The sequence below is a fragment of the Argentina anserina genome, chromosome 5, assembly GCF_933775445.1.
Source record: "Argentina anserina chromosome 5, drPotAnse1.1, whole genome shotgun sequence".
Classification (NCBI taxonomy): Eukaryota; Viridiplantae; Streptophyta; class Magnoliopsida; order Rosales; family Rosaceae; genus Argentina; species Argentina anserina.
This window is the reverse complement of record NC_065876.1, coordinates 582,428-608,002: the sequence shown is the minus strand read 5'-3', so window position 1 is coordinate 608,002 and position 25,575 is coordinate 582,428. Positions and strand designations below refer to the sequence as shown.

General features: G+C 39.3%; 7 protein-coding genes and 2 non-coding genes across 11 annotated transcripts; 5 read left to right on the top strand and 4 right to left on the bottom strand.

Moving 5' to 3' along the window:
* The first annotated feature begins 665 nt into the window (after positions 1-665).
* Positions 666-2,857, top strand: LOC126795203 (uncharacterized). 2 transcript variants are annotated; one of them, XM_050522048.1, is made up of 6 exons: positions 666-1,070; positions 1,271-1,333; positions 1,479-1,580; positions 1,709-1,774; positions 2,056-2,134; positions 2,302-2,857. In XM_050522048.1, exons 1-6 carry the CDS (start codon positions 675-677, stop codon positions 2,796-2,798), a joined length of 1,203 nt encoding a protein of 400 aa, XP_050378005.1. In that variant the 5' UTR covers positions 666-674; the 3' UTR covers positions 2,799-2,857. The 2 variants fall into 2 exon arrangements, with proteins under 2 accessions (XP_050378005.1, XP_050378004.1); XM_050522047.1 differs by having other exon boundaries at positions 2,299-2,857.
* Positions 2,858-3,353: 496 nt separating this feature from the next.
* On the bottom strand, positions 3,354-8,915 carry LOC126793836 (translocon at the outer membrane of chloroplasts 64). The gene is made up of 13 exons (XM_050520468.1): positions 8,568-8,915; positions 7,979-8,131; positions 7,575-7,699; positions 6,886-7,011; positions 6,254-6,436; positions 5,961-6,105; positions 5,376-5,544; positions 4,928-5,062; positions 4,623-4,823; positions 4,198-4,325; positions 4,070-4,121; positions 3,856-3,925; positions 3,354-3,725 (listed from the first exon to the last, which is right to left on the bottom strand). Exons 1-13 carry the CDS (start codon positions 8,774-8,776, stop codon positions 3,640-3,642), a joined length of 1,782 nt encoding a protein of 593 aa, XP_050376425.1. The 5' UTR covers positions 8,777-8,915; the 3' UTR covers positions 3,354-3,639.
* Positions 8,916-9,318: 403 nt separating this feature from the next.
* Positions 9,319-11,988, bottom strand: LOC126793837 (uncharacterized). The gene is made up of 6 exons (XM_050520469.1): positions 11,530-11,988; positions 11,208-11,342; positions 10,960-11,062; positions 10,561-10,655; positions 10,230-10,397; positions 9,319-9,796 (listed from the first exon to the last, which is right to left on the bottom strand). Exons 1-6 carry the CDS (start codon positions 11,861-11,863, stop codon positions 9,636-9,638), a joined length of 996 nt encoding a protein of 331 aa, XP_050376426.1. The 5' UTR covers positions 11,864-11,988; the 3' UTR covers positions 9,319-9,635.
* Positions 11,989-12,137: 149 nt separating this feature from the next.
* LOC126796529 (small nucleolar RNA snoR113) lies at positions 12,138-12,238 on the top strand. The gene has a single exon (XR_007672374.1). It is a non-coding gene; the product is annotated as a small nucleolar RNA snoR113 (small nucleolar RNA).
* A 92-nt stretch (positions 12,239-12,330) lies between these two features.
* Positions 12,331-12,429, top strand: LOC126796528 (small nucleolar RNA snoR113). Its single transcript, XR_007672373.1, has one exon. It is a non-coding gene; the product is annotated as a small nucleolar RNA snoR113 (small nucleolar RNA).
* On the top strand, positions 12,362-15,474 carry LOC126796437 (protection of telomeres protein 1b-like). Its single transcript, XM_050523263.1, is given in 9 exon segments — positions 12,362-12,816; positions 13,159-13,342; positions 13,690-13,754; positions 13,889-13,977; positions 14,094-14,372; positions 14,466-14,551; positions 14,669-14,732; positions 14,901-15,051; positions 15,123-15,474. Coding segments are annotated over 9 exon segments (1,317 nt in total). The 5' UTR covers positions 12,362-12,630; the 3' UTR covers positions 15,336-15,474.
* Positions 15,475-15,581: 107 nt separating this feature from the next.
* Positions 15,582-18,847, bottom strand: LOC126796434 (ERAD-associated E3 ubiquitin-protein ligase component HRD3A). The gene is made up of 6 exons (XM_050523259.1): positions 18,270-18,847; positions 17,658-18,149; positions 17,216-17,431; positions 16,708-17,031; positions 16,337-16,579; positions 15,582-16,018 (listed from the first exon to the last, which is right to left on the bottom strand). The coding sequence occupies exons 1-6, from the start codon at positions 18,813-18,815 to the stop codon at positions 15,797-15,799; spliced, it is 2,043 nt and encodes a 680-aa protein (XP_050379216.1). The 5' UTR covers positions 18,816-18,847; the 3' UTR covers positions 15,582-15,796.
* Positions 18,848-19,004: 157 nt separating this feature from the next.
* Positions 19,005-21,344, top strand: LOC126796436 (uncharacterized). Of its 2 annotated transcripts, none has more exons than XM_050523262.1 (11): positions 19,005-19,072; positions 19,148-19,240; positions 19,323-19,387; positions 19,499-19,553; positions 19,649-19,738; positions 19,847-19,931; positions 20,024-20,119; positions 20,264-20,448; positions 20,528-20,616; positions 20,810-20,909; positions 20,982-21,344. In XM_050523262.1, the coding sequence occupies exons 1-11, from the start codon at positions 19,022-19,024 to the stop codon at positions 21,024-21,026; spliced, it is 954 nt and encodes a 317-aa protein (XP_050379219.1). In that variant the 5' UTR covers positions 19,005-19,021; the 3' UTR covers positions 21,027-21,344. The 2 variants fall into 2 exon arrangements, with proteins under 2 accessions (XP_050379219.1, XP_050379218.1); XM_050523261.1 differs by having other exon boundaries at positions 19,496-19,553.
* Positions 21,345-21,773: 429 nt separating this feature from the next.
* Positions 21,774-23,590, bottom strand: LOC126796435 (uncharacterized). Its single transcript, XM_050523260.1, has 5 exons — positions 23,441-23,590; positions 23,282-23,331; positions 23,059-23,185; positions 22,608-22,712; positions 21,774-22,521 (listed from the first exon to the last, which is right to left on the bottom strand). Exons 1-5 carry the CDS (start codon positions 23,547-23,549, stop codon positions 21,899-21,901), a joined length of 1,014 nt encoding a protein of 337 aa, XP_050379217.1. The 5' UTR covers positions 23,550-23,590; the 3' UTR covers positions 21,774-21,898.
* Between the last annotated feature and the right edge of the window lie 1,985 nt (positions 23,591-25,575).

Below are 25,575 nucleotides of genomic sequence, written 5' to 3'. Positions count from 1 at the left end.
AGAGAGAGAGAGAGAGAGAGAGAGAGAGAGAGAGAGAGAATGCGGCGGAAAAGAAAAGGGTTTCCAGTTATGGAACCCTAGTTACAAAAATTTCCTTTTTATACTAGTTTCCAAATCGGAAACTAACTTCCGACGTGAATAACTTTTACGTACGATGTCCGTTTCGAACGCGTCACATATCCACGAACTCGTATCAACGAGCTCTACAACTTTCGTGAAGAAAGTTTTCGAAATCGAGCAACGGATTAAAAGTCGATATAAACGTTCGGAAACGTAACGTTTTTCGAATTAAACGTTACGATAACGTATCCGTTACTCGTTTCCTATCGTCGTAATCCATCACATCAATTCTAATTAAATTCCACAATTTTTAAAGAATTCAAATCCACTCAAATGTTGTTCGAAATTTAGGGTTATTACAAACTCATCCGTATAAATCTCACAAGAATCCTATTGCATCAATTCATCACAAGAATCCTAATTCCATCAACAAACAAAGTTTTGCCTCAAGTGATGGTGGGCCTTTGTTTTGTATCAGCCCACTCCAAAACTAAATACTGCGATAGACTAGAAGCCCAGTTTCTCCAATACAAAACCCGGCCCACGCCAAAAACCAAACCCCACAGAACCCAACACCTTCACATTCCCGCGCTTCCAATTGGGAGCAGTACCATATGGAACCCTGGGAAGAACAACTCGACTTCGACGACGACGAAGACGACGCCGTTTTACACCTCCCCTCTTTCTCTCTCCGCCGCTGCAACCACCGCGCTTCGTCTTCTTCCCTAAACCCCCAGCCCAAACCAAACTCGTCTTCATCTCCGGCCCTCATTCCGGGACCCGCCGGAGCCGTCCAGGCCGCGATGCACCGCCGCTCCCAGAACTCCTCCGGCGAGCCGATTCAAACGCAGGAGGTCATAAGGAAAGCAATCGAGAAGGGACACGAGGAAGATGACGATTTCACCGCCGATTCTTGGCTCTGCGCTCTCGAATTAGCTGGCGGCGGCGGCGGCGCTCGGACACCTTTGGGCTCCATCAAGAAGGGGCTTGACACTCACAGAGTAGCTAAGGTAGTTACTAATACGTCATCGTTTTGTAATCGATTTGGAAAATTTCGTGAACTCCGATTTGGGGCTTAAATTTTACAATTGAAAACCCTTAATCACAATTAGGGAAATTAGAATGTAAAGAATTGAGCTTTTCTTTGAAATTGCGAAACCGATTGAGTGACTGATTCATGTGATGTGTATGTGTTTTTATGGTTGATTAGGTTGTTGCTATGATCAAATCTTGTACCCCAAATGGTCTTGGTGATCTCATGTTGACTTTGAAGGTGAGTGTGTATATAATTGTGTGGTTTTTCTCTTGTTTTTCTTTTTGTTGATCTTAGCTTTCGTGAACGAAGGACGAGATTTGCTTCTCGAATTTTTCAATTTGTGATATTAGAGAAGGCAATGTGGCTGAAGTTTTGGCATCAGGATCCTACAGGTACGGTTGGTGCTACCATCCACCGCAGAGCAATTTCCGAGGGAGAGTTTGGAAAGAGCATTTCTGTGGGTGCGGTTCTGGTTCTTCAGAAGGTTGGGTTGTCTCATTTACAGTTAGACTTTCATGTATTCTTAAAAACACTTGTATTCAGCTAATAGTGATTAAGATACTAATCTCACAATCAACAACATGGGAATGACTAATGAATGCTTTTTATCAGGTTGCTGTGTTTTCTCCCTCGCGCTCAGTGTGTTATCTTAATGTGACTTTGAACAATATTGTGAAGGTGCGTGCTCTGTTTGGTATTGACATTTATCATTTATTAGAGTACTGTAGAGTTAGTGATTATAGAGTCTGGCCATGCAGTTTCCTTATCACTTCGTTTGAGCTTTTAGGATGTTGCTATTTAATGATTATAGTTACTTGGATGGATGTGGTTGATGAAGGAAAGACTTAGATGCAGAGTTAGAGGGCTTCTGGCAATCAATATTCCTGATCAAGTTCTCAATTACATACCACATTTCTGCGTGTGTTTTCTTATTATTTCAATTGGAGTTTACTTTTCAGGTCATTTCCAAGGACAGTGGAAGTCTTGCCACAGAAGATTTTCCCATTTCATCAGTTAACACTCCTGCTCCCATAAGTGGTAAGGGAAACCTTATATTATTCTTACATTAAATCTGCTTGTATTACACAGAAAAGCTGCCTCTGATTCTTAATGTTGCTTGTGGGTGCGAGAGATGACATTGTAACATGAATGCTTATGTTTCTCAGTAAAAGTTAATAGTTTGTATTCTCTGTTCTTTGCAGCAGAAGTTAGTAAAATGTTAAGGCCACCACAAGAAACGATCCTCCCAGCACAGGGAAGTACACAGCGAATCATGAATTATCTAAGACAAAATTCGGAGTTGATTGGGAGTGAAAATACCGAGAAGCATAATGCAACTGGGCACACGGCACCAGAAATTATTTTCTCTGGTCATGCGCACTCTGGAAGTCAATTTGCTGCTGTAGAGATGAAATCTTCAATGGTGGAAAAGGCTATGCCCAATGGAATCACTAAGATGTTGGTTAGAGAGGACATTATGGATACCGAACAAGTCACAGGGATAGCTGAAGAGCTCAGAATGGCTGAAGAGGGCACTTCATCAAGCATCAGCCGATGTATTAGTGGTTCAGCAAACACTGTTAAGATTCCTGATAATCATGGGAGAATAACAGGAGCAAAAAGGCATCGGCAGCCACTGAGCTTAACAACTTCAGTCCCAGACTATACAGAAGAACAACTAAATCTGTTTGATTTTGACTGAGGTTTTGCTTTCATGCTCGGTTGCATGTAGTCATACAATGTAATGTCCTGAATTCGCAGACTTGTTAATAGAATGCATTAGAAGTTATCATATATATTTTTAAAAATGTGGAGTATGCAGTTCTTTTTTGTTTCTCAATTTTTTTAATTGCCTGAAAATCATGTCATGGTCTATACTCTAATACCACATCAGTCATCAGTCATCTTATCTTGTTTTGGGGTTTGGCAAAGGATCATTATGATCAGCACAGTAGGTTGTTGCTTTGGGAGTTGGCATATGCAAAGGTTCTTACTTCCTGCAACCCTCACTATGTTGGGGATCTAACTCATAGACCATCAATTCTTCTTCTAATTCTGTTTCCATAATTGGGCCAAGGACAAAATTCCAGATTTGTAAGCATTGCATTCAATTTTCACATCAGTAATATCTGGGCAATCATCTTTCCGCGTATGCTTTTGAGGCTTTGAGCGAGCCATATTATGACATTCAAAAAATTTAGCTAGAAAAGAAGAGATTTAAGTTGGATAAGTGATGTCATAATGACAATGCCCAACCATGATCAAATGCTTTAAAGCTCAAGCTCAGAATTCCTACAACATAGAATATTTAGAGTAACAAAATTGACTAGTTACATAACTGTGACAGTAATAAATAATAGTAATCTACCGCTCAAAAAACTCGTCAGATCAAACAATCATGCAGACCCCTCTCCTAAAAGCATTTCTTCTCATCCGAAGTGCCGTCAGCTGTATAGATGGGTCTTTAGCAAGAGAGGTGAACTTTGACCGTATCTAGTAACTGTTTCTTGTGCATTCCAAAAATTGAGGATCGACTTGATCGCCTATGGAACAAATAACTTCCTCAATCTTTCAGCAGCAGCTGCTGCTCTTTTGTTTGTTGGTTCAAGAACATGTGCATATTTAAAGTCTGCAGGGAAATACAGCTGATGAGAAATGTTGTACTCCAAGAACAGTATCCAGCTCAAAAATCCCCCATTATGTTGGAAATAAACAGCATTCCGAGTATGGAACATAATTAATGAAGAAGTCAATCTGACCTTCAATTGCCTCCTTATAGTAGCCAAGCACTTCCCTTGCAGAGCCTCTTCGAAAGTAAGCCTTCACATTCTGAACAACCATAAAAGTAAACTCAGCAAGAGCAAAGACAAAAATACTGAATGAAAAAATGTCACATTCTATAAAGTCATACAACAAATTATTCATGAGGCCTGATCTAAGTACTAAGATGTTCTTTGGAGAAAAGAAATTTACCTTTTTGTTGAGGTTGATAGCCTGACTACAATCTGTCTCAGCTTGATGGTAACTGGCCAGGGAAAAAGAATCATAAGACTACACTAAGATATAAATTGAGTAACTAAAAGCCAAAGATTATGCATTACCTTCCAATTTCAAGATATGCCTGTGCCCTGTTACTGTAATATGTTGAATTATTGCCACAAAGTTTTATGGCTTCTGAATAAAACTCAATAGCCTTATGATAATCTTTGGCTTTGTATGCGTTGTTTCCCTGAGTATGTTGTAAAGAGAAGATAAGAGGTTATTTAGGATAAGAATATACAGAACTGGCATCATATAATATTAATGGTTAATACTTAAAACGAAATGCAAAGCCAATGGCCCACAAACTTAACAGTTAATCAACAAAGGAATGGTAAAATGCTTGCAAAATTCAAGTCACATGCACCCCAATCTAGTTCTCAAGTTGAGAAAACATTGATTTAATATTCTGAGGCCATTTATATAAAATGATACGACAAAGCGAGCAACACAGTGAAAAGCACAACTCACAATAATGATGATCTACCTTCTCCTTGGAAATTTCAGCCGACTGCTCTCTGGTGAGTGCACTTTTTGATAATTTGGTGTTTGTAACAAGATCAGCCTGGTCCTGTAAAGATGTGTACATTGTCTGCAGTGTATCTAGTAAAAAGCGATCACTCCCATGCTTGGCTATAAAAGAAACTGAAACAGGATTCTTGTTATGAAGTCCAAGTGGTATTGTGACCTGGAGATAAAAGTAATAAAGGTTGTTAAGAGAAACTACACATCAATGAGCGGAGAGAGTGGGAAAGGAAAAGGGAGAAGAAGGGAGGGAAGAAGATTTTACACCTGACAGCAACCTGATAGGCTTGCAATACTCAATAGACCAAAAGCACGACTACGGAAGTCCTCGGATAGGAGAGGCTTCCCACCAAGTTTTGACGGAGGATCTGCCACAGTTGGAATCACGAGAATCCCGTCATCCTACAGAATATATTAAGCATGAAATGAGCCCATTCACAGAAAAGCTCACTAAACAGATGTAAAAGCAGTAGTAACACAAGCAGCATACAATACCATTAAACTGGCAATCAATCTCAATATGTTAATTTGAGTACAGCCACAATGATTTGATCCAATTAAAAGAGTACTTGACAGACAAGTCAGCCATGAAGCCAATATATAATATCGCTTTCTAACTTTGAGATAGATTGATGAGGTTCCACTCATGTATAAATAATTAAATACTACGCAACATTCTGAAGAAAACCATTGATTAGCTAACAGATAATAATACCTTCAATAGAGAGTTGACAGCTGCATGCAATTCATTTTTAACGGACTTGCAGATCTCAACCTCCATATCTGATGACTCTGGTGGTCCGCATATTTGAGCTGAAGTAGCAGAATCCAAGATAGGCTTCACCGAATCAATCCATTCATCATGATTATGTTTGAATTCATGCCTGTTTAAAGGAACCATAAAACAATAAGACAATCGAATACAAACAAAAACAAGTGAGGAACAGCCTTCTTATGAACAAACAATAAAAATGTACAACAACCAATCAAATTATACCCCAAGCAGCATTGAATATGTCATTATCTAAGATTGTGCAATTCAAATAATACTAGGTTTCCATATCTTCAGCAGAGAGGATTCGAGTTATGTAAATGGAAATTTTTTAAACTCAATCATTGGTCACTAACAATGCATGTTCATTAAGCCAATATTTTCCAGACCCATTTCCCACATTTTTCCAAAGATCTGTTTCTATAAAATTACTATATCATCAAATGATAAACTCTCCCTTAGTTCAAGAGTTTCACCTACCTCCTTCCAGATCAAAAATAAGATTTACTAATGGCCAAGTAACCTCACCTTTGAAGAAACTGTGCAACACTGGCAAGAAGTTTTATTGATGAAACCTTTACAGCACCATTTGTCTTCTCATTATGAAACTTTCTCAAGCTTGGAACTTTTAGATTGAAATAGTCATCAAGATTTTCATGCTTCAATACTTGTCCTGAACAAGCATATTTGAGAAATTATGAGATCATTTCCAAAAACAGCAATAGATGATTATTTGCAGTCACAATCTATATATAAGAATTCCACAAAATCGCAACAATAAAGCTTAGAGCAGGTCTCTAAACGAAGGGGAAAAAACTTACTTCCATAATGCTTCTCAGTTGATTTGACAACTACTTGAGTAATCCTATTTGTAGGAATCTTTACTTGTTCTAGGCAATCATCAGCTAACACAAACTGTCTTGGACTACGTGAATATGCATAAGGAAGTTGCAGCAACACATGACCAACTCTACCCAGAACCTTAGGATCCTTCGCAAACCATCCTGCAAAAGTGCTTTGAGATGTCAGCACAATGAAAACATCAAGGGACCCCACCGTCTACTATTATATAATAAATAATTGTCTACAAACTGCAATTCAATGAGACTCGATTCACTGGTCCAACAATCCAGAACTGTCTTATCATTTAGTCCACAGTTTCTTCCATGTAATGCCCTGAACTAAGTTTAGTCAAAATATTGATATAACTATATAACTATAACTGAAATACATGTACCATCATCAACACCTTAAGAAGAACTACGTGCATGGCCATTATAGATGATACACAAGTGTGCGAACAAAATGCTAAATTTCAAAATTCTAGACAATTTTATATCCTTGATAACAGTAGAACCGGAGAACATAACATTACAGGTATCGTTTGATTACAACGTACATATAGTCGCACTATCATATATTCTTTAAGATGTACCCAAAAACTTGTACATACCAACGGTATCAAGACTTGTAGAAACAGGTATAATTCCAGTGTGAGAAACAGCCCCATGTGAAGGTCGGAATCCCATAATGCCACAAAAGGCCGCAGGTACTCTAACACCACCAACAGTGTCAATACCTGCACCACAATGTAAGAGTAGGCTGTTCCAATCAAACCATCAAACAATTGTATTTACCTACACCAGTTCAGCACCTGTATGAAAGGTCACAAACTCACAACACACCTTAAATTGTAGTTAAACAGGACGCAGGTTAAAAAACAGATCATGCATCTACTGTTAAACAACTTAAAGATAAATTTACCTCCCTAATTATGTATGTGATTTATTATTTAAACAAAGATGTGCTTGGCTATATATCCAGAAGGGCATATGGTAAAAACCACATGTTTCAAACAACGTTATTAGCTGCACAATCAAAGAAAAGATAACTTCCAGGCATGCAAATGCTATTCAACATATTGCAGTTCAAAGATAAGAGAACTTCAATTATCTGAAAAGAAAACCAAATCCAACAAAGAACAAAGCCATTTGATTTCAACCAAACAATTAATACAAACCCCCGCAAGCCCTTCTTCATAAATCTTCAGTGTTTCTTTATGTTCAATGAAAAATAACAAATCATGGGGAGATGAAAAGTGGATGAACAACACGCTGAGAGAATGAAAAAGATGAAGCCCACCCAGGGAAAAGTCAGCCAGATTAGCTGCCACAGCCACAGCAGCTCCACTAGACGATCCACCTGGTGTTTTTGATGGAGCTGCAGGATTGGTAGGTGTACAATAATGCTCATTTTCTCCAGAAATGCTGAAATAGACATGCCAAAAGGAATTTACATTAATTTATCTAAACAGAAATATAGATACATTGAAAGGTCAATGAATGTGTCTGCTGTGCACTGATATCTAGCACAATTGCATTTGTATCAATGAACACAAGAGGGAGGCTTGCACAAACCGGTGTAAAAGTGTACATTCTTTTGCACACCAAACCAATTTATAATCAAACACTCAGTTTTGAATCAACACCGCCTTATTTATTATAATCATAGGTCCCAAACACCGATGTGTGCTCAATATAACGTACCTATACGCCAGTTCGTCCACAATAGTTTTTCCAATGCATGTGGCGCCTCCTTCGACAAGAGTTGAAACCACAGGAGCTGTCCGAGAAGCTTTGTCATGTGTTCTCACCCAATCAGGATGACCAAATCCAGTTACATGGCCCTCGATATCAAACCTGTCAACCACATTACAACTTTCTTCATTTCCAGGACAGCATAAAATTCTCAAAAACTAGAACAAACACACATTCAATGGACAGAAAATCTGTTCATAAGTCATAACACATATCATTTCAGTCTCGGCTTCGATTAACCTAAAACAATGAGCAATAAGGAAACAATTCCAAGCTCACAACACAGCTTGAATTCAGTGTCAATTTCGATTAACAGAAATCAGTTAGCAATAAAAAAACAATTCTAAGCTTTTGGATTCCATTTAAAAAGTCCTTTAACTAAAGCAGCACTAAATTTCGAAATACTATCTGCTTTTATCTAAAGCCAGAGCACCTTTCTACACTCTTCAATACTCACTTAGGGTTTTAGATCAGTAAAAAACAAAAAAACAAAAGCACAAAGAGAGAGTGGCACAGAGATAAGAGAGCGAAGGCGTACACGTCGGAGACGGCGAAGGTGAGGCCGGTGAGGGGGTGAGGAGCTTTGGGAGGAGCAGGCTGCGGCGGAGGAAGGAGCTGAAGCTTATCGACGAAGGCGCCGAAGTCTTCACGGATGACCTGCTTGAGCTTCCGAGTGATTAGAAGAATTCCGGCCAAGCCCAAGCCCACCAGAACACATAGACTGGCGGCGGCCTGAGAGCTCCCCATGAGTCTCGTCGGCGCAATATTTTCCGATGATAATTTTTACTCTTCTTGAGGGTTTTGGGCTTTGTGTGTGGACTGTGAAGTAGTGAAGAGGATAACGAAGCGCAGCAGCGTGACCTAGGCGTAGACGCTTCGTGGTGTTATGAGTAGCGAGGGCCGTGGGAATGTGATATAGCAGGTAGGTCCTCAGGGTTCTTGGTTTCTCTACACTTTCGCCCCTATAGTTTGTGTGAATTTCAGTTTGGCCCTTCAAGATTGACGTGCACACGAAGACAAGGAGGGGCCATTTTTTTAACATACTAGATACTTCTGATGTTAGATTATGCATATCTAATGTGTAATAGTGTAGAGGTCGATCTGGAGAGGCTCCCATTGCTTGTGCATATCTAGAATAATATTTTTGAATTTGAATTTATGCACATCTTCAGTTGGGGCAAAACCTTTAGAGCTCTGCTTCTTCAAAAGATGCAACGAATTTAGAACCTAGATTGTGTTGCCATACCTTGAATTGTGCATTAACACTAAAAGAGGAAAGCTAAGCTTCATTCTCTAAACCAATTGTATCGACAGAGTAAAGTTGTCAACAATATAATTAGATCTGAACAAAGTATACAACACATTGTGGATCGATCTTTATTGCCTACACTGCTGAGAACAATCATATATAGTGAGATAATAAACACTTTCGGTTATCAAACTAATTGAATGGCGGCAAAATATTTGCATATATCCCGGTCAATTTAGAACCGAGCTCCAGGAGAATGTTTGTTCTTTGTGTTTGATTTAGTTTGGCCACGGAAACGGCAAACTCAAAAAAATGAAGTACAGAATCCAGCTACTGACTTCAGAGGATTTTTCCCATCTAGTCCTTAATCCTTGCAGGCTCTCCTACAGCACGCTCCATTCTCGAGTACCATTCTCCTATGCGCGTGTGCTCAACCATATCTTTACCAGATCTCAAATAACGGATAGGTCTTAACACCCCAAAAACAGATAGATCAGCCAAATTAGGTTTTGACCCCCCTGACACAACAAACAAATCAAAGTGAACATTGTCTCCAGGACAAGAATAGGAATCTTATCAAGGCAAACCAAAATGCAAACGTTATCAGACATTGTTACAACTTTGTTCGAAACAACTAATTCTAATGACAGTGTTCTAATTGCACAACTATTATTCAAATTGACTAACATATGCCTTCTAATCTAAACTGGATAAAAGAGATATCTTGACAAATAAAGGAAATAATTTTACAACTTCATTCTTCATGAGGCGGAGTATACTTCCATATCAAAATTTGCATCACATACTATTACTCCATTGCTTTTTACTGTTCTTGGCCAAAGCAAAATTATCTATCTGTTTGTCTATATGTGCCACCTAATGAATGCATTCCTGATCTCATGCAATCTCTATGGAGCATAACATGCATAGGCCACAAGTTAGAGCACATACCAAGGAATTCCCGACCATCTAGAGCATCAACCCATGTTTCTGCTGCTTCATACAGGGATGCTCGTTCATCAGTAATGTTATATTTCTTCTTCAGTTTCTTAGACACGAAGTACATAGCTGCAGCACCAGCATACTTCACTGTAATTTTTTCTGTGTAACTGAAATTACCTGCATTTACAAAAGAACTACATTAGAATATTAAGAATCACCAAATTCAAACTTCAAACTGGAACAACAGAATAAGGAGAAAAGCATATGTTTTAGTAGATACAAAAAGAAAATAATGAAAGTTGCCACGAGTGCTGCAACATGCAGCATGGGATGTATTTACCATTGCTTGTGATATAGTCAAAGGACTCAAGGGCCTCAGATGTATTTCGGTATATGTTTGGTGATAACATATGCACCAGGTGATTATCAACCCACCTAAACAACAAAAGAAAGCACACTGAAATATCAATATTTAGTTATTTACAGTAGAGCTTACTACCAAGTAATACACGATCATGAATGTAAAGAATCCCACACCACGAGAGAAGAGCACTAAACTTCAAATTGTTTGGACAGCTTGAAAAACTTAATAACATGACTATGCATAGGTTTTGCTAATTGGAAGGGTGTATTAAAATTATCTCAAGTATGAAGAGTTTGGCCTCAGTGGAGAACTGTATATACTTTACGGAAACCTGAACATGAGCACAATCAGCAAGAGAAAGAAAAGATAGCATACTTGCGCCACTTTTTCTCTTCATCATCCTCATTCGCAGTAGAAACTTCTACTCTCTCCCCTACTCTGTCGGGAAGAATCTTCGCAGTCAAGTTATCAATTATATCTGCAAAGAGATGAATGATTAAATTTAACTGAAGCATGTCAAACTACATCAACCAACGAGAAACTAAAAACTCAACCAATAAAAAAATGTACTATTACAAGTTGAAATCAAACCGTGAAAAAGTAAACAATCTAAGAACAGCAACCTGATGAATCAACTAGTTGTTCCCCATCCACCATCAATATTGGAACCTTCTTGTACTCCGAAAACTTGATCTCTTTCTTGCTGAGTGGGTTAACCTCCACAATTTTGTATGGTATATCATAGTAGTCCAAGAATGCTAAAACAACACCATAGCAGAATTATTATCAGCCAAATTAAAGCAAAATATTACAACACGAACGGACAGATCATGATTTGAGAGATTAATTAATCATACAGTATTGTTTTCATTAATTTGATCCGCTAAAACATTCATAGCTAAAATTTACAGAGCCTTAAGCAGAGGAGAAATAGGTCATTTTTACCTTTAACTTTGTTACAGAAAGGGCAAGCTTCGTACTGGTAGAGCACAACCCCCTTGGGCATGAGCTCAGCCGGAGGCGGCTCTTTGGCATAGACTTCCTGAGCGAGCGACGTGGCTACAGCCACCGAGGCCAGAGTTCCGGCGAAGCCGAGAGCCAGCTTTCGACCGGAAAATGACTCGGACCAGGGACGGCGAGCGTGAGAACCGGAGCTTCCGGCGGTGCTGAAGAGAGCTGCACGGAGAAGGCGGTGGCCTGCGGAGGCTGAGCCGCCGTGGAGGGTGGCGATGGATCGGGAGAGGACGGGGATGGAGGCGAGAGTGGAAGCCCTTCTCATGGTGGTGGTTGAGGGAAGAAGGATCGATTTGGTCTTTTGAGGGAAGAGTGTAGAGGAAGGGAGGGTTTATGTTGATTTTTGGGATCCAAGTGCGTGTGGGGTTTTGGGCTTTACCATGGTGATATCTCACCCGCGGGTGTGATCTACAATTCTGTTAAAGTCTTCACTCTTCTTTGTTCTAGTCTGCACAGTTCCATGTTTTCTAGGCCGGAGAGTTTGGATTTTGCTGGATTGATCTGTTTTTAGGACTATTAGTATGAATCTTGAGTTGTGGTGGCCGTGATGAAACAAAGGCCGGACTCACGGCTGCCGGCGATTTTGGCCGGTAGTAGATTGATGAGACTCTTGACGTGAAGGTGTTGTTTGCTGAGCTGATGGAAATGGTTATTTATTATTATTATTATTATTATTATTATTATTATTATTATTTTACTTTTTTTTTGTTATCGAGTGATATAATTATGTGGTGGCAATGATGAAACAAAGGCCGGACTTACGGCTGCTTCCGATATCGGTCGGTAGTAGATTGATGAGACTCTTGACGTAAAGGTGTTTTGCTGAGCCACAGCTTGCTTTTTAATGCGTTTGTTTTTGCATTTCTGCTAAATCTATGCTCTGCATGTGATGGAGTTTTGCTCAAGTTTGGGTTGCATTTTAGGTCATTGCTAATTATATGTACTTTAGTCGTAGATTGTTAAAGAGGTTCTAATTGATCAGCTGCTGCTTAATTTGTTTGTAATTGTTTGGCTAAAAGAAAGAGATGCAAAATGTTAGCTTCTGTTTGTATGTTGATTATTTTGTTTGCATCTTCTGCAGATAGGTATTATTTGGTTAGGATAATTGATGAGACGTATCATGATCCTGGGTTACCCATTCAAATATTTTTTGAGAGTATGGAAAGAAATCCCCGTGTTTTGTCTCCTGGAGACATAATTCAGTTTCGGAGTGTTACGGTACCTTGCAAGTTGCAAGTTTATATCTATTTCATTTATGCTATATCTGTTTTCATTCAATGAACAAATGACTGAATCTGTACTGTTTCTTCTTTGCACCAATTGGAAATTGCAAAGAAAATTGTGTTGCTTTTAATAACATATCTTCTTTCTCTTTTAAACCATATTCTTTCACTTTTCTTTGGTGCTTACATGGAGAATAAGTTGAATTTTGCAAGTTTCCTCAAGATGTTGTGAAACTTGTGATGCATGAACACAAACAACTGTGAAACATTTTTGTAATTGTTAGACCTTACATTATGAATCAAGGTTTAATTTGACTCGATACATATTGGACTGCAGATGAAACTTATTGGAGATGAAGTGTGTGCGGTATATAATAAGAAGTTCTCTAGCTTTGCCCTGTATGACAGAAAAGATGGTAGTGTTCCTTATCAGGTTTCTCAAAGATTCCGCAAAGGGGACCTAGACAAGACATGTATCACAGAATTGAGAAGATGGTCTCGGGATTTCCCGATTGATGAAGGTGTTAAAGAAAGAAATGATATAATATATTCTTCATTTATAAACACTTGTGGACTAATAATATTCCAAAAAAAAATTGTAATGGTTGTTGATGATAAAACGAGGACAGATTTTAATTGGTGAGATGCTACATATTAGGGTCATATAATTTGGTGAAAGTTCTGAACAATTTGGGATTTTGTAATGATTTATATCAAGTTATTGCTCTTACACTCGTAAAGTTATTAGAGTCTAGACATGTAATGGCATATCTCTTTTATATCGTTATGATTTTAGTTGGCAAAGAAGTCAGTCATTAAATGCATCATTATTCATTAAGAATTGATAAATATGTATCTGCTTTTGTAGTCCCAAATGATTTCTCAATCGCGAGAGATGTAACTGAGGAAGAGCATTTTAATTTGTTCTGTAAAGTAAGTCGATCATTTTTGGTTTATATGTAGCCTATTACAGTATAATTTTGTTAATAAACATCCATCTAGGTTAACTTGATTTTTCCTCTTTTGTGTACTTGAGGATAATTCTATTTCTTGTCATACATCTCAAGGCACTATATATCTATGAAGGAGCTGAAAGTCAGTGGACGGCCTTTGTGTGGGATGGAAGTGATGCTCCTCCTGCCAAAATTCACAAGAAGTAAGTTAGTACAAGTAATTTTTCATGTTTAGGAGCCTGAATGGGAGAGGGAGAGGGTTATCCAAATTCTTGTGCTTTGAGTGATATATTTATATCATGTATGTTCTGAATTGCAGGCTCTCAGAGGAGATGCATCAGCCATTAGCTCTATGTTTGGAATCTTTTCCCTTAGTAAGAGATATTGTATGTAGCTTTCCGACTGTAGGAACTGTCTTAAGGGTGATAGCTCAAGATATTGAGCTAGACTTCCTCCCTTCGCTCAAAACTGGGGCTTGGGTAAAACTGACAAATTTGATGTGTGAATTGCATGATTGATTATGGCGTATTGTGATGACTCAATACTCTAGGATTCGATTTGCATCAAACAGGGATCAGTACAAACTTGAGCCACAAAGGTCTCTTGCATGCACTTTTTAATTTTTATCATGTTGTTATGTGTTGCATTGTTTTGCTGCTGTATCTTGCTATAATGGTTGTATATTGGTCAGGCTATATGATGAGCGATTGTTACGTTATCCAATAAATTTGAGACGAATGCCGCAATGGAGCTTACCTTGGCCTTCTGAAATTACAGGTAGCACATTGTTGAATTCTTAGGGTTGGACAAATTGCAGGTTTTCCAACTTTTGCTATTTGTTCTGTTTTTATTTATCATTTTCTAATGACACTAATGTTGTTTGTGCTAACTTAGAGGTTGATCTTGATAATGATAGTGAATATCATACCCTAATTGATGTTGTCACGGATTCAGAGGTATCTTATCTATCACACAACTTGTTATCGTTGCCACATCCCATACTTATTGAGATTTTTAATTATTTTTAAAACTTTCTTTCCTCCCTTTACATTTGTAATAGTGTATTATACTCCTCACTGTAGTAACTTGCACCTTATATGCTATTATTGTATGTCATTTCATAATCGATGAATGGTTGTAAGTGCGTTGTTCGTGTTGTATCGGTTTTGCCATGCCAGGCAATGGACTATCACTACCCTGCTGGAAATAGTAGAATTAGATTAACGATAGAGGACCCAACAACCAGAATTTATGCATTCTTGTATCTTGAAGATGGGGTAAGAATATCTATGACTACATTATATTTCCATGAGTAATTGTTTTCTGATTATTATTATTTTTCTTGAAGTTGAAGTTTTTCCGTGGATCCTCATCTGATGATATACTTTGTAGAAAGCGAAATGCACTCTTAGGAGCTTCTGCATATATTAATGGAGAGGAAGGAGAGGATACTCCTCGAAACCCACCTTGGGTGCAAGTCTGTTTGGGGGCGGAATGTAACATTGAAGGTGATTTAGAAAGTAGAGAGTACATGGTGTTTGGCACGAAGATTAGAGCCTAGAGTACGTGCTTGTATGATTAGAAGATAATATTTGTATAGAGAAGTCTTGTAAGTTGCAACAGATTTACATCTGATATGTAATATTCTAAAATGACCCGTCGTTGCCTGTGTCTTTTTTTTTCTCTATTCAATATTTGAAGAAGATTTTAACAGGAAAAAGTAGAATGAATGAAATAAAACCCAACTAGTTGGAAATGGAAACTACCAAATTTGATGCACACTACATGATTTCGAATGTATGAAGCGAAAGCTGTCATATCCTGACCCAAATCTCTATTCAATTCTCTATTGTACATTCCTAAAAACAAAAGTTCCTTTCTCTTCCATACAAATTCAAGAGCACCAGATTTCTGTACACCATATATCCTAGGAGGAAAGTATTTGTTCATTTTGTTGAATACACAGAGCAACCAAAAAAACCATTTAATTGGTGAACTGGTGACGGCACCATTGCTATAAAGCTAATTGGGTACAGGTGCAACAAGTTCGTTTGGATTGGGCGGCATAGCCACTCCACCAGGGACTACTACAGCATGCCTGCGTTGTCGCTCACGGAGATATAGGACAGTGAGGAGACATACAAAAAGAGTCAATATTGTTGCATTTCCTTCCTCCAGCAACATATTATCTATCCATTCTTCTAATTTTGGATAGACTTCAGGCAATGAGTCAATCACACAGACCTGCATTTAGAACCCACAGGAGAAACAGTCAATGAGGGAAAGTTCCAGAAAATAAATAAATCTAAGCCGGGATAGTGAAATGGAAGTTACAGATTGGGGATGCACTTCCAAATAATTCATTGCAAATGAAGGAATTTATCTTTAAAAAGGTAGATTATCTCAGTGTACATACTTAACTCTATGAATGTAACCCAACTTAAATATCTGAGCTCCCAGATAAAACTATGATGGTGTGGTATACTATTAAGTCTACAATGGTTGGCAGATATCAATGATATACCAAAACTATTATTTACGAAGGCAGTGAAAAGAACTTACCAGAAAACCATTGGGAAAATTCTTTCGTATCCACAAGCTAGCAAGGGCTAGTGTGACTGGTAACTTGGCTGTCGCATCAATCTCTAGGGCTTGATCATAGTAGCGTTTGGCAAGATGCAGATCCAAAGGTAAACCTTGTCCATGCTCATGCATGTAACCCAGGTTGAACATAGCTTGTGCATTAGATTGGGATCTAGCATGCTTGTAAGCCTCTGCTGCACGTTCATAATCCCTCTCAGTACCCTAAGAAACGAAAAAACAGAATTACACATGCAGATATCAAGGTCCTTAAGTCAAATTAAAACATGTTGAAGCCTTGAAGTCTTGAATCTTTGCTTAATGAAGAGCATATTTCATCTTGTGACACCTACCTGACCATAGTAATATGCATCCCCAATCAACAAAGCAGCATGTTCATTACCCTGCTCAGATGCTTGCCACCACAAAGAATGTGCCCGCTGATGCCTTTCTGCATCTGTACAAAAGCCAGATTCTCCCATGCACATGCTATCTTCTCCGTACTTGTCAAGAATCCATGCAGCATTACTTTGTGCTACCTCATATCCTAACTCAGCCATCCTTGAGTACAAAAAAAATGCCTTCCCCACATCCCCCTTTAAGTACGATTCCAGTGCCCATCTGGACAAGGAACTCCATGGCCCCCTTTCAGCAACTAGTTTGTATAACACAGTGGCCTGAACCCGATGAGATTATATTAGTTCATATTTGATATGGGTGTTGCGCAGTTATGATAATCAGAAGCAAATGACAACATATTCATTCATTTCAAAAAGTAACAAAATTAGCGGAAATGACAAAAAAATGTATTAGAGAACAGTACATATCATTTCTATAACAAAGAGAAATTTAAAAGTTTACCCTGGGAAGATTTTTCTTGAGCCCCACTCCAGCATGAAACATCTTTGCAAGCTGGTAGAATGCCTTCGGTTGACCTGCATTAGCAGCCACAATGAAGCATTGACATGCAAGTTTCACATCTCTTTTTACCCCAATCCCTTTGAGATAAAGTACACCCAAGTTATAGTGCCCGCCAGCGTCCCGATTGTCAGCGGCCTTCTCAAAGTACTCTTTCGCCTACAACAGAGGAACACAACAATGAATCAACCTACAAAATGAATCTGACCGCATACGACTAATAGAAATTACAAAAGTTAAGGATATACGCTCTGAGATATTATCAAGGTTTGGATTCTATTTGCAGGAATCATACACTGAACATGATTAACCATAATGACAAATTGGAAATTCCACAGAACATATAAACAAATAAAGCTTTTATAAGTTATAGGTGTATTCGTACCTTGGTGTAGTTCTTCTTCTCCACTCCATATCCTTTAACATACAAATATCCCATCCCATTATAAGCCGAAAAAAGTTCTTGCTTAGATGCTAATGTAAGCCAATCCAGAGCTTTGGAGTAATTCCTCTCAACTCCAGCTCCTCTAGCATAGATCTCCCCCAGAAACTCCATAGCCCTCGGCTCTCCCTTCTCCACAGACTTGAGAAACCAAGACAATGCCTTGGCATGGTCCCGGCGCAACCCTCTGAGCCCGAAATAGTAAAACAGTCCAATCTTATACATTGCAAGAGAATTCCCCTTCTGAGCCTGATACTCCAGAATCTGAAAGTCCTCATCTTCTTCGCCGCGGCTTTTCCTCAATGCCTCCTTATTCTCTTCAGCTCCATTGTGGATCCTCACCGGCTCAATCACCGGCGAGTCCTTGGAGATCAGGAAGCTATTCACAGCTGCCTCGGCTAGCTCCGAGTACAGCTTAACCGATTTCTCAAACATCTGCAAGCCAATATCAACAACAACAACAACAACAAATGAAACCCTAGCATTTCATGAACCCTAACATTTCAATTGAATTGAGTAAGTGAAAATTCAAAAGAGGTTACAGAGTTTCCATACATCTTGCCTGAAGTAAGTGTAAGCCAGAGCCATCTTCGACTGCATATTGCCGCCGTCTGCGGCGAAGTAGTGGTACGTGAACGCCTTGGCCTTGTCCTGCTTCCTCATCTGTCCCGTCCCGAGCAGAAACCCGAGCACCGACCGCGCGTGAGGAACACCGCGAGAAGCCGACGCCTCGATCTCGGAAACCGCGTCCTCCATGAGCTCCGTGTCGCCGGAGCTGACGGACTTGATCAGTTTCGACACGGTGGTGTAGTACTGCTCGTCCTGCTGCGCCGGCGTGTCAGGCTTGAACTGGTCGGGTTCGAATATCGACCTCCAGGACCCCGGGTCGAGCTCCTCCTCGGATTGCGGATAGTCGCCGAACTCGTCCCAGTCGGCCGAGTCATTCTGAGTCGTCGGATCAGCGGGGGGAGCTTCGCCGTCGGGCGCGGCGGGGCTGTTTAAGATGTCGTCCGGAGATAGAACCAGAACGAACGGCCGCGCCAGAACCGTAACGGCGAGGAGAGAGAAAACTGCCACCGTCAAATCCAGTCTCCGATTCATCTCTCAAACGACGAAGAACAAAAACGAAGAAGAAAGAGTGAGAATCGCGGGAGGGGTAATATTGGGATGTTAGTTATATTATTATTACGCGGTTATTACTTGCCGCCACGTAGATCGAAGCCACTCAACCAATCACACACCCCCACGTCAGCAGTCCTTAGAAGCTATTTGAGCTCCTGAGACTGGCTTTGGCTGCGTCGTTAACAATGTCGATTGAGCTCAAGCTTTCCCGGATTAACCGAGTCTACCGTCCTTCAGTAAATTTCTTCCCTGAGATTCTTTGTTGTTATGTATTTTACGAACGTGATTCGATGGTAAATCTGGGATTTCAGGAGCTTATTGAGGGGAAGATCACAGTGAAGTCTTCGTCTTCAATCTCCCACTATGGAATTCGCATCGCGGTCGACGGATCTGTCACCTTGCAGGTTAGAATTTCGCCGTCTGTTATAACGGAATATGCTTTCTGGTGCGGTAAATTAAAAGGCTTAATGCTTTGTTGTTGTGAAGGTTCGGGGAGGATCGGCCGGAGTTATTGAGAGTCTGGTTGGTGCTGCCAAACCTATATCTATTCTGTGAGTGATTGTGTTTGTTTTGTTTTGTTTTGTGTGTGAGTTTCTGTTGTGTTCGGCTCATATGGAATTGAAGCTTTGTGCATCCTACTTGTGTTTCTCACTTGAAAGCAGGAACAAAATTGTTGAGGTTAGACCTGCTGGGAAGATTGCTTCAGGCACAACCGAGGTATTCCCCGGCCAGTTTCGCTTTTCAAGTTGCAGTAACTTATGGTGGATTCAGATTGCTATTGCAACATTAGAGTTTTGGTGTTTGTGTGGCAGATACCATTTTCCATGAATATCAGGCAACCGAGAGGAGAGAACCTAGAACGGTTCTACGAGACCTTCCATGGTGGAAATATTAATATTCAGGTGCATTTTTTTTTTTGTCTTGGAACATATCACTGCTTCTGATTGCCTCTGAAATGCATTTTGTTTTTTACATGCTTGACCGAGACATGATAATGAATTGTGCTATAGTATTTAGTGACTGTAGATATATCTAGAGGATACCTGTATAAGTCATTATCGGCAACCTTGGAGTTCATAGTTGAAAGCGATAAAGGTATGCATCAACTTGACATATGTTCTTATTCTGTGTGGTTTCATTTACGGATTAATTATAGTTACTGGGTTTGTGATTTTGTGTTTAATCAGCTGATGCTATTGAGCGACCTGTTTCTCCGGAGATGGTTGTCTTCTACATTACTCAGGATACTCAAAGACATCCGCTACTGCCTCAGCTGAAATCAGGTTTGCTAGTTGTGTCCTGTTATAACCTATCAATCTCTAGTTACTAATCTTTAAAGTTTGGCATATTGTTAGCTTCCATTTTTGGAAAAGGAATGTTCATTTTCTGTGCATGACACCATGACTGACAAGATTATTGCTAAATAGGTGGCTTTAAAATTATTGGAAAGATGGCCACTCAATGTTCTTTATCGGAACCAGTTAGTGGTGAACTAACAGTAGAAGCATCAGCAGTTCCAATTTCTTCCATTGATATACATTTGCTTCGTGTGGAGTCAATCCTTCTAGGGGAGAAAATTGTGACCGAGAAATCTGTGGTTCAGACTACACAGGCATGTTCCCTTACTCATCTTGTCAGCATATACACTCAACTTTTCATAACAATTCTTCGGGCTGCTTTTCATGTATCAGATTGCAGATGGGGACGTCTGTCATAATATGACTCTGCCCATTCATGTTATACTTCCCCGTCTTTTGACATGTCCTACAGTCTCAGCAGGGTGAGTTGTCTAAGACAACAACAATTTCGCCTCAGATTTCTGTTTTAGTGTAAATTCTCTGTTTAGAGTAATCCTGATTAATAATAGCATGCTTATCATAATTAACGTGGCACCTAGTATCTGTTTCAAGTTTTTGGGCTGAAGTATCACTCCCTTGTTGTTTATGAAAACCCCTTGTTAATAACTTGTGCAGGCCATTCTCGATTGAATTTAAAGTTGTCATAGTCATATCATTTCAGTCCGAGGTAGCCAAATTGCATTTAAAATCTGATCCTACAACTCCCAGACTATGGGTAAGCATCATCTCAGATATTTAGTCAACTGTTAGATGCTACTTCTTTCTTAACTCTCTTACCCCTTCTCAGCTTGCAATGGAGACTCTACCGCTTGAGCTTTATAGGACAAGGTGAGATGAGCAGGACAAAAATTACAAACAGGCAACTCAACAGGATTCAATGCATTCCGCCCTCTCAGGCCTTTTGTATCTAATTTTGCAGCTTCATGAGGAAAACATAAAAGCACAGTTGTACTCTGTATGACCATATCAAAACGAGTCCATAGCTGCTCAGGTGCTGATCTTTTATAAGAAATGAGTTCGAAGCAAGAAATCCTTGATGAATGACCTTTTTTACGTGTATTTTTAGAATTCTTTTGTCCGGACCAATTGATTTTTCTCATTTGGATTGTAGATTTCTAGTTGATAATAATTTGAACAGCAGCATGCGAAACTAATCAAAACATTCAGGAAGTAAATATATAAAAAAAGGGTCTAGATAATACTCAAACAAGTCCTGGGCATTTGCACCGAGCATTCTCTTCCCCATTCTCAGCTCGCAATGGAGAATCTAGCACTTGAATTTGTTTAGAACAAGGTCCAAGGTTACAAACAGTACGAGTTGCCCCTTGCCGAAAATAAAAACGCAAGCACATTCGAACTCTGTCTTTGTATGGGTACCTGCCTCGTGATGCTGATGTTTTATAAGAAGCGAGTTTGAAACAAGAAATATTTTCTGAATGAACCTCAAATGAGTCAACTGATTATCCCAATCGGATTGAAAGTTTGTAGCCGATACATTACACATCAGCATGCCTAACTCAACTCATCAAAGGTTTCAATAGCGATGAAATTGGATATTGAACGAGAGCAACTGGACCAGTACCAGACAAGGCATTTTCCTTCACCAACTTTATTATTATCAGGATATACCAACAAGCAGACCAAAAGTAGAACCAAACCTGACATCTACTCCTTAGAAGAGTAGTGCAACATCTTGCACTAAACTCACTCTACTGAAAACTCAAACAACATGGTGTTTCTATACTTCTCACCAGGTTGGACAACAACAGATGGGAAGTTCGGAGTGTTAATTGCATTTGGGAATCCCTGCGTCTCCAAGCAGAGCCCTGCATGCTTATTGTAAACAGCACCTCCTTTACCTTGAACACCATTGACATAATTCCCGGTGTAAAACTGCATCCCAGGGGCATTGGTCCATAGGTTGAGGACCCTTGAACTGGAAGGGTCTCTCACTTTAGCAGCATGTTTCAAACCTTCCTTCTCTTCCCCACAGTCAAGCACATAGTTGTGATCGTACCCTAGTCCAACCTCATGGATGGACTCTCCAACTTTCCTCTCAGCAGTGAAATCAAAGCCTGTGCCTTTAATTGGCTTGATTTCACCAGTGGGAACTGTGTTTTCATCCACAGGGGTAATGTGGTTAGACCATATTCGAACTCTGTGGTCAAGTACATCGCCCGAGTTATGTCCAGCCAAGTTCCAATAGGTGTGCTGAGCTAAGCTGATAGGGGTAGGCTTGTTCTCAGGCACTGCTTCCATGTCAAGTCGCATAGTCGTGCTTGAAGTGAGCGTATAAGTTGCAGTCACAGCAACACTCCCCGGATAACCTATTTCCAGAAAAAACATCAATGCCTTGTCGCAAAGAGAGGTAGAGCGAAAGAAATACAAAAACACAAAAGACAGAGATAATGACCTTCTTCTCCATCATGACTATGATATTTGAATGTGATGGATGGTTTTTCGCCCTTCTTATGTTCAGCTACCTGCCATATCTGCTTATCATAACCCTTGTCACCACCTAAATAAAACCACCAGCGGATCAGAATATGCATCACAAAAATGTAGTTGTTCCAACACACCAAGAAAGCTGCATATCATATTATCATCAATCATAATCACATCATCACTCAGACACATCATTATTACTATGATCTAAATGCTACCACAGACAAATCACAAAACCAAGTTCATTTACAAATGCAACATGCAGATCAGTCCATTAGTAGCACACAAGCATACAACAACACATAAAGCCTAAGTAGAAGCCAAAGATCCAGCTAAGCAACATTATCAACTAAGTAGCTGACTTCGGCTAATCGAAACAAACCTTAATCGAAAGGAAAACAGGACAGAGTGATTCATACCATGGAGACTGTTTGGAGGCTTATTGATAGGCAAAGAGTACTGAGTTCCATTGAGTGTGAACTTGCCATCCTTGATTCTATTGGCGACCCGGCCCACAATGCAGCCAAAATAAGGAGCCATCCCTTTCTGCGATCATTCACATTCAAATACCATCAATCTCAATTCAAACACCAAACAATCAAAACACCCACAACCAAATCATGATTTTTAAAGAAATTGTACCAAATAGGGCTCAACAGAGTCGAATCCAAGAACAACATCAGCCGATTTTCCTTCAAAACAAAACCCACAATCCAACCAAACATCAGCAACATTCGCCAAAAACAGTTCTTTACAGTTAAATCAACAACCAAACAAGGAGAGTGAAGGGTAATTTCTCACCGTCTTTCCCAGGAACAGACAAGGATGTGATGGTGCAGCCCCAGTTGGAGATGAGGACTTTCATGGCACCATTGTTAAGTTCGAAGATTTCTGCTTTCTGATCTGCCATGATTTCAGTTTCAGTTTCAGTTTTCTGGTCTTCTCTGTTTCTCTTCTATTTGTTTTTATACGTGTCAGGGTTGCTGATGGTCAGGTCATCTAGATATCTGCCACCTGTGTTTCCTAGTTTATCCTCACAGAGCTTTAACCAAATCTACTTATCCTCATATCATACAAACATAATCCAAATATGAGGTAATAGAATTTCAAATTGATATGACTTATTACTCAATCAATTAAATGATTCAAGCATGTCAACTGAGAACAAACGAGCAAGCAATTATGACTAAAATATGCCAATTGAGCACAACCAACTCAACCAAGTAAGAATGATTTTTTCGACAAGAAGTAAAAATGATTTGAAACAAGGCAAATTTTATGATTCGAAACATGCCAATTGAGCACAACCGAGAGACGAGTAATGATAGAGCATAGATCAGGCCAAGCCAATATCAACATGAGCTAACCAAAGAGAAATGATAAAGCTATACTTTTATTCATGGATCATAAATTGATTCTGTTTCTCCTTGAAACATTCCAATTTCCAATTATTGGGAACATGCGAGTAAATTAATGCTCAATATGTGATACATCATACATCTAGTTTACAAATCACCATAATTTTGATTAACACAAGAATTTGCACAGACCCTCATGCATTTCCTGCTGAGCCAAATAGAATCATCTTCTCTGCAATCACTGCTTTCATGGCTTGTTTTGCCGACTCCATAACATGAACCAAATCTTTCTTGGAGCTGCTAAGAGAGTCCATGTAAGCTTTCCGTACCTCCGTATTTACATTGAACTTTCTCACACCAAGCTCTATGCATCCCTGTTTAAGGAGTCGAAAGAGTTTGATCAGAACACATTGCCTACGCTCCGAATGCCATTGCCTCAGCTCCGGATGCTATATGAACTCCACAGCAAGCAATTGATTAACCATCTTTACACCACTACAGAGCATAAATGAGGGCAATTAAGTTTTTATGAATCATAAATGAAGAAATAGGCAACGAAATGTACAATACAACAAATATCAAATGAGGAGTACCTTCCAGCCCCACAGCCTCCTTTTATAATATAAAGCTTCTCGCATTAGATATGATATCATAGATTATCCACGGATGAATACCAGCTTTGGTACCAAGAGAAATAGCTTCCAAAGAAGCCACAAGGTGAATACCCTCAAGCAGTTCCTTAACCATCTGAATTTTGCTGCACTACCAATATAGCTTATTAGAAAGACATATATTTAAGTACCAAGAACTCCCACATATTAAGGAGAAGTTATTCGCTTCAAATAACTAATTCGAACAGGTAGCGTGTACCTTGTCCACTTATATATGAATAAGACTTATGTGCATTCTCAACTATATAAAAACGTTTTCAAGATGAAGAATATTAGATACCTTCCAGCACCAACTTCACCCTCAAAAACACAAAGCTTTTCACACATTGCTGTAAGCAAAAGAAAATAAGTTGACTGAGATACCATAGTGACGCGTGAAGTGCTTATCAAAAATGTATTCCAATGTGAAAACTGTAGCTTATTTATTGAATACTTGAATTATTACCATTGAGAACTGGTCGTGCCTTTAAAATGGCGTCTGAACTTCCTGAAGCAGCAATCTAAGGAGTTGAGGAAAAAAGAAGCATCAGCATCCTACTCAAAATACACTAGATCCCAATACAGGGGAGAAGAGGATCTTCAAATCCTATCCTATGGGTTGTTAAGGAAGCATGTAAGCTTACCATGATTTTTCCATTTAAACTATCAGATACTGCCTTTGTGGCATACACACCCACAACATAAGCTGACTTATAATCAGCTGCAGAAAAAAATAGAAAAGGTCAACATCACTTCGATTAAATCCACCAAAAGTTTGGTTCTTGCTCTGAGAACTCAATTTAAGAGAAATCAGGAAACAACTACCTGAGAAACACATCTGCAAATTCTTAATGTACAGCCGTAACATTTTTGAACAAACAATGAGCACAGTATCATTCTGCAAACCTGAATTCCCATCCATTTCAGT